At 39.0% G+C, this 10803-nt stretch overlaps 1 protein-coding gene across 4 annotated transcripts in view; it reads right to left on the bottom strand.

The window, feature by feature from the left end:
• Positions 1–2064: 2064 nt before the first annotated feature.
• Positions 2065–10803, bottom strand: part of Gpcpd1 (glycerophosphocholine phosphodiesterase 1) — a 54347-nt gene continuing 45608 nt past the window's right edge. For all 4 annotated transcript variants that reach the window (XM_027421714.2, XM_027421715.2, XM_027421716.2 and 1 more), the window contains 3 exons: positions 10627–10762; positions 9893–10053; positions 2065–3503 (listed from right to left, as the gene is read on the bottom strand). In XM_027421714.2, the coding sequence (XP_027277515.1) occupies positions 3317–3503; positions 9893–10053; positions 10627–10762 (484 nt within the window). In that variant the 3' untranslated portion in view covers positions 2065–3316. The remainder of the gene's footprint in view (positions 3504–9892; positions 10054–10626; positions 10763–10803) is intronic.

Below are 10803 nucleotides of genomic sequence, written 5' to 3'. Positions count from 1 at the left end.
CTTTACCCCCTCCCCCCAAAAGCAACCAAAACCCCCATGACTCTGGCCTGAGTTTTAGAAGGCTGAGATTCAAACTGTCACAACTGTTCAGACTACTGCTCCATTTTTTTTTTTTTTTTTTTTTTTTTTTTTGCATGTCATGTATCCCAGGCTGGCCTCAAACTTGGTATGCAGCAAGTTAACCTTGAACTTCTGGTCACCTGTCTCTATATCTTGGAACTACAGGATACATACACTATTACTGTTTATAAAGCACTGATGAATGGATCCAGAGCTTCATGTCTACTCTTATCAACTGAGCTACATATATCCCCAAGTCCTTATAGCATAGTCTTAATCATACACTCCTTTACAATTTAAATATCTCAAATCTAATTCTCAATCTATAGATACTCAGTGAAGTTACATGAATGCCAAATGGGCTATGCTGTATTTCTTGAAAATAACACAACCAAAATCTAAAATGAAAAAGAGTAAATAAATTGTATCTAAACCTCAATGAAGGGCATTCTTTTATGAATCCAGTGTAACCAAACCATTACATTGCAGATGATACAATGCAGTGGCAGCTACAGGGGAAAAGGGAGGCAGAAGAGACAAGGATCACTCACCATGACTAGCAAACTGGACTGCACAGCAAACAGCCCAACAAGCTCTACCGTCCCAGACAAAAGCTAAGTCAGGACAACCCTCAACACCGCCTTCAAGAGGAAGCTGTATGCCTCGGTTTACACTCAGCAGTGCTAGTTCACAGTTCCAAGGAGTAACGCCAGAGAATCATCTTATAAAACTATCCATAAAGCACAAAAATAATTTAACATTAAACCTCTACATGTAAAAACTAACATCAGAGCCGGAGGTAGTGATGCATGCCTTTGATCCCAGCAGTTGGGAGGCAGTGGCAGGCAGATCTCTGTGAGTTTGAGGCCAGCCTGGTCTACAGAGTGAGTTCTACTAGGACAGTCAGGCTTACAAAGAGAAACCCTGTCCCAGAAAAAGCAACAGCAACAACAACAAAAGCCTGAAAGCCAAACCAAACAAAAAAAAAACCCTGAAATCAATAATGGTCATAATGTAAGCCACTTCAAAATGTGCATTTCTACTAAGTACATTTCGTGCACTGTGGAAATAAAAATAAGGTAGGTAAGATGAATGTCAGCTGTGTCTCTCGAATGACCTAAGGCTCAGTAAGATAACTGAGTATAAGGAGTAGTAAAATATGGGTCCCTCCCTTCCAACAATGTTGGCAGTGGAGAAAGTTAGATGGCACTGATATGAGTATGGCAGTGTAAAGTGATTGAAAAAGCTTCTAGACAAAGGAACAGGGTGCAGAGTGGTCACAGGTAGAGCATGGCTGAGTAGAAAGGTGACAGCTAGTGATATGGAGGCGTGGGTTAGCCCAGATAAATAGTCTAATTTTCCAATAACAGGAAGAGAGGAAGGACACTGGCCAGGTTCTGTGACCATGGAGCTAGAAGTGGAAAACCATGAAAAGGACCACAGAATCAAACTAAAAATGGCTAAGGGAGTACTCACCACATGGTGTGAAGGTCTACAGAAGAAAAACAGTTCTGTTTCTGAAGGTAGCAATTATGTGAAAGTGTTAAATACCCAATGAAGTGGGAAAGGATATAGAAATACCCTTGCAGAAGGAATTTTCTAAACTATGTTCCATTAAACACCACGTTACAAATACAATACCATAGGATTGCAATACCATCTTCCCACAGTGAAGAGCTGACCAAACCCCCATTGTTGCTCTGTTAAAAACAAATCAGGAAGTTGAAGATGGTGGCACATGACTTTAATAACACTCAGGAGGCAGAGGCAGATGGATCTGAGAGTTCAAAGCCAGCCTGGTTTACACAGTGAGTTCCAGGACAGCCAGGGCTACAGAGGTTGTCTCAAAAAAAAAAAAAAAAAAAAAAAAAAAAAAAAAAAAAAAAAAAAAAAGGGTACAACTTGTCATTTCAAGTCTTGGGTTCTTGTCTCCTGTCAAAATATGTCAATACATGAACAAACTGCCTCAGAAGGAACACACTGAGAAAGAGTAGTGAGTTAGCCTGAACAGTCAGAATGAAATTTCTATTTGTTGGAATACCATTATAAAACCATCTTACAAAAGTAACACCTTCTTGAAATTCCATTTTAAGATGAAGAAAAAAATAAATCTGTCATTTTATTTAACATTCATTCTGAAGTTACAGTTTTATCAATACAATCTGCTTCTAGTGAAGAAATCTTAGTATAAACCTAAAAACATGCATTTATATACAGTAAGATCTTCTACATTCCTAAATAAATTACATACATGATATATATATTAAACAATAAAGAATACCACTTTGTGAATACAGGACATTTATTTTCTGCATGGGGATTTAACTCTGTGTAACACACACACAGCAATTACTTGTACTAGGTAGTGAGACACTAAAAAGGATATTCAAAGTGTCTACAAACAGACCTTGTTTTTTTAGGCGACAAAATATTTTCAGTCCTTGACATCTTCTCACTCACCTAGCACCAGATGCAAGGACTTAACAGTAAACATGTACAATCTCATGCTTAAAACCTAAAGCACGCATTGAGTCAGATTTGTTTGTATATTGTGATCTGTACTACTATATATGCAATATGTACTTCTCACTAAACATTTTATATATTAAGTTACCCTGCAGCATTCCAGAAATTTAACATTTATGCAAAACAGTTTGGAAAGGTTTACGGAACAAGTTTCATGGTTCATCTGCAGGCTGGTTTGGGTCAGTGGGGAAGTGGCAGCAGTCTGAGGTTTATACTGAATGAAAACATTGCATGTTCATATCAACTCATATAAAGAGACCTATGTACACAGATGACACAAAGATCTGTACAGCTGGAGCCACCAGTGCAAATGCATGCATTTGAGGTACTTATTTTTTCCATGGTCAGGTATAATTTTGCAGTCATTTTTCTCAATACTGAAGATTTAAGAACTAATCAAATGAAAAGCCTGAACTTTAAATATCAGATATCTATAATTAATTTCTAAATATTATGCTTATAATGAAGATTCAATATTATAGGCTTAGATATCCCACTGAATATATTTATACAGTACATTTTTTCATTGTATAGACTGATTGACAATTATACCTGGCCAAGTGTAAATAGCATACTTGATATTCTTGCAGGAACTGTAATGAAATAGTAACATACTTCATTATTGCTTCATTGGATTGAGAAACCTAAAAGGCAGAGAAGCAGTGCTCAACGATGACACTGAGCCTCAGAGCAGTGTGCATGCCCCCAGATGTCCTCTGTGCACTACAAACTAGGAGTTCTCCACGTTATCAATGCCATTGGCATCTACATGGATATCAGACTCCCCACACAAAGAAGGGACAAAGTGGCTAACACTGGAACACAAACAGTTCTTAAGCTCTGGCAATTCTTCCTTCAGGCGCTCCAACTGTTCTACTTGGAATATATTTGGCTGTTCGGGCATCCAATCGTATATCCTATGATGAAACAAACACACAAAAAAATTAATGAAATTCCATGACTATTTAAGGCTGTCTGACTTAACATTTTCAAGACAATCCTGGCATATCCTTATTACAGAGATTTTATTCTGCTTTATATAACTGTTGGTTATAAAGCAATTCTTTCAATCAGAAAATGGAACCTGTACTTTGAGTGATTCTGGAAGTGTATGTCCTCCTAGTCAATTAATTGGTGGTGCCTTATTTTACAGGAGAAAAGCTCCTAAGAGCTGGGACTTATCCCCAGTGACTTAACTCACAAATGATCGGTATCTAGTGTAGAGAATGCAGAGAGGCTCTGGTGAATGAGGTGTGCCCACAGCAGAGACCAGCTTCACATGCTGCCCTGTGAGAGCCAAGCAATAACACAGTGCCATAATAGAATCTTCATGGCACAGGAGGGAAGACAGTCTTAAATAGAATATAGACACAGTACCTGTACACAGTAACACAAAGATCTGAGGTAGAGTACTTCTGTAGCATGAAAACCATCCATCCATCCATCCATCCATCCATCCATCCATCCATCCAAACAAAAATATAAAACCGTGCAAGAGAATAACAAGCAGCATCTAACATCACACTCTCCTCACATCCCATTAAAATTTAAGGGAATTTTAAAAGTACAGGAGTATGCCAAGTAATAGACAAAGCAGTGAAATTGTGGAAATTGGGGGGAAAGACGGCTGCAGTATTAGGTAAAATTTTTAGTTAGTAAAAAAAATGAAAATAAAAATGAAAAGATCAACCACCACCCATTGACAGGCAAAACAGCTTTTAAAAGTAGCACAAGCTCCCCCAGATCTGGAAGTAAAGGGGAGGGAAAGAAGGATGAGGTAGGGTCTGAGTAGCAATGAAGTATCTCACTCTGGCTACAGCTGCCCCTCCTGATGTCTGTTAGAATGGAAGATGAGGTTCACGGGAGGGCTTGGTATTCTAGAAGACCACCACCTCTGCCACCACCAGCAAAAGAACATGTAAACCAATCAAACATAGAGGCAACCCTTCCTCCCTCATGTCTCCTCTCAGCTGACCACACTGGCAACAAATCAAAGTTCCCCAGGTATGATGCAGATATTCTCTTATGAGGAATCCAATCAGCCAAAATAAAGCCCTGAACACTAATCTCAGAGGTCTGAATAAGCAGGCAACCCAGACCACTCTATAACAATGCCCAAGTCAACAGTCACCCACCCAGAGCTTAAATTTCCTAGATTTCAATCTCATCTGGGAGGCCAAGAATACTTTTAAGTGTGGAATATGAAAAAAAACATAAAAAAAGTTTTTAAAAAGACAAAAACAAAATAAGCATCATGATTGGGAGAAACAGTACTTTGATCTGATGAGAAGAGGCTACTACATGTTCTGTAAATAGCACTTTCAGCATAAAATAAAACACAATAGCATATATGGAAAACTCAGTAAGAACAGAGATGGAAAGGATCACAGTCTTCCAGAGTAGGATGAAGAGAAAACAGAGAAAGGATTACAAGTGTGGTCCAAGAGTTAACGATACAGAGGACTTAAAGAAAATAAACCCAGAAATGTGTAAAGTACAGAAACCTCAGAAATGTGTATGTTTAACATTCCCTACTGCTTCTCCAGTATCCACTCTATCACTGAGCTACATTCCCACCCTAAAGTTCCACATCTCTGCATTCCCCAAAACAGAGTCTTGTGTCTGGCTCTGAAACTAACCTTCTGGTCCTCCTGTCTTCGTGTTTTGACTTACTGCCACACAACACCACACCAAGTCTGTGTTGCGCTGGAAATGAACTGGGTTTTGTGAACGCTAGGCAAACACTGTACCAACTATGCTGCATGCCCAGACCAGTCTTTAATGACGCACACATAGAGGCTGAAAGGGGTACCAAGTGCTCACAACAGGGGTGAAACCAGACTTAGAAGGCTCATCTCTGGGTTTTCAAAGCACTGGTAACACAGAGTAGATTCTCTGAAGCCTCACAGGGGAAACAATTATACTTCAGGAAACAGCAACCAAAGTGACTCTGATCACAGTTCTCAATGATAACGAGCAATGATGGTGAAATATAAGAAAATGCTAGTAAGAAATGACTTCTGCTACAGAACCTGAGCCTGGCCACACTTTCAAAGAAAAACATACAAATGTTTACAATTCCACTTCCTCCTCTCTCAGGATGATGGAAAGGATGTGGTCTATATCCGTGATGATAAACTAAGAGAAGAGATTCGGCTGTATTTGAAGACGTGGGAGGTCAGCAAGTAGCTGCTTTCAGGACAGTATCTGTGCTCAGAGAAGCCACCTGGTCTGTACTGGAGCAGTCCTAGTGAAAACAGGAAACCCACTGCCAATCTAAGAGTGTCCCCTACTGAGTCTGAACCAGAACCTTGCTTACATATGTTATGTCCAAATCATGGGCTCATGTAGCTCCCTTCTCACCTGGCAGCAAGCTATGATGGACACTCCAACTTACTTGTCCTGTGATTCTTCTGAAAATGCCTGACCCAGTGGTGGATGTCTGATTTTGCTGAGCTAACAGCTGAGTGGGTCACAATGCCAATAAAATCAAGGTTTGAATCTAACAGTACATAACACATAATGGGGAGACTCTAATTTAATCTTACAGACATGCATCTGTATGTGTATTTTGAGTAAGCAAAGCTTGGAGTCACTGCCCTGGAGAAATATTACACCTATATTCCAGGAGACCTGGTAAGTAACATTCATATCAACACTAACAACCTAAATGTTCTTAAATAGTAGAATAAACAATAGAACGCCAGAAAAGAAGTAATTTACAGCTAGATGCAAAAATGGATTTAAGACCATAATAAAGCATAAAGATTAAATTCCTGGTCGGTCATTGGTAGCGCACGCCTTTAATCCCAGCACTTTTGGAGGCAGAGGCAGGCGGATCTCTTTGAGTTCGAGGACAGACTGGTCTACAGAGCTAGTGCCAGAATAGGCTCCAAAGCTACACAGAGAAACCCTGTCTCGAAACTTCCCCCCCCCCAAACCAAAAAAACCCAAATCAAAAAAAGATGAATTTAATCTTATAACACAAAATGGCCTATTACTTAAGGATTAAAATAAGATTAAGATTAAAGTTTTTTGAGGGAAAAATTAAGTGGTTGATGAGAGGTGAGGGAGGGAGAACTGGTGATTACACAGAAGCAATGGGAACTTAAAACCACTTGCCTTTAAACTCACTACAAGTGTCTGTTGTGTTGTCCCCTCTTCTCCTCTGCTCCCTCTCTTCTCCGAAGTTGTTGGTACTGCTTGGATCTGAATTTAGGCTGTTTACAAAGCCACTTAAGCACTCTGTCACTGGTTTGTGTACTCCCAGCCCCCAGAATGGGTCAAGCTGGCATTGGGAGGCATGCCTACAGTCTCAGAGCTTGTATAGAGGGAAGAAGAGTAGGACTTCAAGACCTCCTTCGCCATACTAGACCCTGTACTGTCTGCTGTACCAAAGTCAGAAGATCATTTGATAAAGCTATAAAGGCTATAAAGTATAAAGGCTATAAATCACTCCCAATGAAATGTTATAAAATAAAATGCAACAGCTTTACATCACACATCAGGGCTACTTGTTCAATCTGTGCTTTAATGCTTTTATAGAGAAAGTTTTCATCATGGAAACTTATGGCTCAGTTGTATGCATCCCCAGCATCATATATACTGGGCGTGCTGGCCCATGACTATAATCCCAGCATCCAGTGGAGACAGGAGGGATGGAGGTTTAAAGTCATCTTCAGCTACCCAGGAAGTTCAGAGACCAGCTGGTGTTTCAACAAAACTATACATTCCTATCACCCCTCTCTTATAAAGACCCCAAGAGCTCCAAAATCACTAACCACTCAAAACCTTCTAAATTTGTCCATTTAGAAACATAGAGTTAATCAGGCCCACCTTTAATGCCAGCACTCAGGACACAGAGGCAGACAGATCTCTTGAGTTCAAGGCCAATATGATCTACAAAGAGTTCCAGGATAGAGAGTGCAGTTATACAGTGAAACCCTGTCTCAACGCCCCCCCCCCCAAAAAAAAATTTAAGTAAGCATAACATTAAAAAAAAAAAAGATGACAGGGACTTGACCAGGGACAATTGAAGGAAAAAAAAAACCAAAAAAACCAAAAACCTGGTGTTTTTTTTTTTCATTGTAAGCCTTAGAAAACTATTAGAATTTTTATATTATGCACACATATTTGCACACCAACAAAACCTCCCTTGCTCTTGAATTCTAATTAGAGTCCATGCCAGGCTGGCTCTCCAAATGCCCCAACAGTCCTGTCCTGCCTCATTCATGCCAGACATGGGCCTTAAATTTAAGTCCTATCAAAGAAAATCTGCCCATCGCAAACTTCCAACTCTGCTCTTCCTCTCCAAAGATGCCAGGAAGAATCGTCCTGCTATTAAGTGACAACATCTAGCTCCAACTATGAATGCCCTCAAGAGGAAGGAGCTGTATCCATGGAATTATCTTACACCATCTTTTTCTTGCTCCCAAATATTTGCAGTCAATTCTTCTTCTGCATACTCACGGTACACATAAAATTACCCAACATTTGCTAAAGCCAGTATTTTTATCAAATTGTTAACATGAATCAAAACTTTTATTTTGTTAGTTGGAAATACCTATTTTAAACTGGCTAGTCATTCAGTTTTAAGAAAAATTAACCAACTAGTTTAGAAGGCAAGCAGACAGGTAGGTAGCATGTAGGCATTCAACCATAATCCTAGTCTTTGGGTGGTTGAGATGGGAAGACAGGAAAGACTAGGCCAGCCTGAGCTACACAATAAAACCTCTCTGTCTCCAAAATCTAAGTAAATAAGTGAATAAACTAGACCAGTTCAGGAAAAAAAAAGTGGGAGTAAAATCTTTATTAAAGAATGATATAATTTAGAAGGACAAGGAATAGCATATATTAAATCCAAGTAAAGTATATTTGTTTTTTTTTAAGCTGGTCTGGTGAAAATTTTATCACTTCCTCCAGCAAGTCAATGTTCTTTACAACCCAAAACCTCTTTATACTAAAGCATCCTTGAGTTTCAGCAACTAAACTAGTATCTTAAATATTAATTCCTAGAGAACTGCTTTTTTTTTTATCTAAGCAATAAATATTTGATCCCACAGTCTTTCTTATTGCCCTAGACTCTGAAAACAGTAAACAAAACAAGCAAAACACCTTGCCCTTTGTGCAGCCCACACTCTGTGTTTGCATCAGGGAACAGTGGAGTACTACTAGTTCAAAGAGGCCAGGAAGGAAAGTAGGTACACCATGTAATACAGTACATACACATTGTGTGTGTCAGTCACTGATAAATGAAATGATACTGAGAAAAGTAAAGAAGTGCCCTGTGAACAGAAGCTACTAACAAGTGTAGTCAAAGAGCCTCCACGAAAGTGACAGATCAGGACATAGGAGTTTCTCTCTAAAGAGAGAGGGGGGGAGAGAGAGAGAGAGAGAGAGAGAGAGAGAGAGAGAACGGACATGGAGGGAAGTTGTGAGAGGAAAGATCCCAGAGGAAAACAGAATTGAGGTTAATGAACACTGTCATGGAAGACTTCAAGGAAGCCTGAGAAAGTAGAATAAACAGAGTGGGCATTTATGCTGAAATCAAGATGGTAAGAAGGGACAAAAGTTTAAAAAGGTGAAAGAACGGCCCTGAGTTGGATACATATATCACTGTAGTGGTTTGAATGAGAATGTTTGTTTCCCAGTAGATAGACTGCTTGGGAAAGATTAGGAGATGTGGTCTTGTTAGAAGTATGTCACTTTGAGGTTGGACTTTTGAGGTTACAAAAGCCCATGCGAGGCCCAGTCTCTACCTCTCCCCCCACCGTGTGTGTGTGTGTGTGTGTGTTTGTGTGTGTGTGTGTGTGTCTGTCTGTCTGTCTGTCTGTCTGTCTGTCTGTCTGTCTGTCTGTCTGTCTGTCTCCTGCTTGTGGATCAGAAATAAGCTTTCAGCTATTGCTCTGATCCAGCACCTGCCTGCCCACTGCCATACTCCCCACCATGATAGTCATGGGCTCACCCTTGGAAACTGCAAACAAGCCTCCTACTAAATGCTTTCTTTTACAGGTCACCTTTGTCATGTGTCTTTTCACAGCATAGAAAGTAACTAAGATAATCACTAAGAAAGTTCTGACAGACAGGAAACAGGTGTGGGACAGGCAGCTGTCTTCAAACCAAGGCAACTTATACATTTGGATTAAGGTTTCTCAAATGGCTTTGAAGTACTTCAACATCAACAAAGTACCAAGATAAACTTTAGGCTAACCTACAGAATTTTAGCCTAACTAAATTTAATAGTTCAAAAGATAAAAGCTACACTTTTTGTAACATTCCATGAAGATTCTTTACAAAAAACAAATACCTATCATATATTAGACCATTTACTCCAAACTCCTTCAGTTTCCTTCTGTTTTCAGGATCATTGGTATCATCACCCCAGCAGAAAATGACCAATCCCTTAGCTTTTGCCTCTTCGATATAGGATGGGTTTCTAAGCAGGTCTTCAGTATGGGCATTTATCCCCTGAAAAAGAAAAATTCATTGTTTATTAAAAAAAGAAATGTAGTCATTACAAATACTAAATCAAACTCTAGGTTAGTGTTCTCTAGAGGAGACACAACGAGGAAAAATGGGAAGGTTTTTTCTTATAATTTCCCTTATTTAATGGATTATATACAAGTGTTTGTATACTTATATACATGCATCATATTATTAATATCTATATGTAATTTATAAGCACATTGAATGTGTAGTCATTGTCATTTTTCTACTTGAGATTTCTCTGCTTAAACCTTTAACCAGTTGTTAGAATAGCAAATATTATTCAACACAGTATATCCAAAACAAAATGAAAACTTACCTAGAGCAACATTTAATGTACCTAGCAGGCTGTGTTTATATGTTTATTCAGTGAGTGTGTGTGTGTGTGTGTGTGTGTGTGTGAATAACAAAGAAAAAGAGGCCATGCATTTGAGAGGGAGTGGGGAGGGCATGTGAAGGTTTGAAGGAAATAAATACAGTGCATATACATGAAATTAAAAGAAAAAAGTTATTATTTTTTTTTTACAAAAGTAAGAAAATTGAAACATAACTTACCAAAATGTTTTCAAACTGTGCAAAGCTCATAGCAATGGGTGTTGTCCTAGATCTGAGGTCCATGAGTTCAGGGTAAATATCAGATTCTCCTTGGGTCAAAAATAATATAGGATATTTGTTTTGCTTTTGTCGAACCCTAAATAGACAGGATAAAGAAAAAAATAACATTACTTTGAA

This window comes from Cricetulus griseus, chromosome 6, assembly GCF_003668045.3.
Source record: "Cricetulus griseus strain 17A/GY chromosome 6, alternate assembly CriGri-PICRH-1.0, whole genome shotgun sequence".
In the NCBI taxonomy this organism is placed as follows: domain Eukaryota; kingdom Metazoa; phylum Chordata; class Mammalia; order Rodentia; family Cricetidae; genus Cricetulus; species Cricetulus griseus.
Note: the sequence above shows the minus strand (reverse complement) of the source record. Positions and strands in the feature narration are given on the sequence as shown.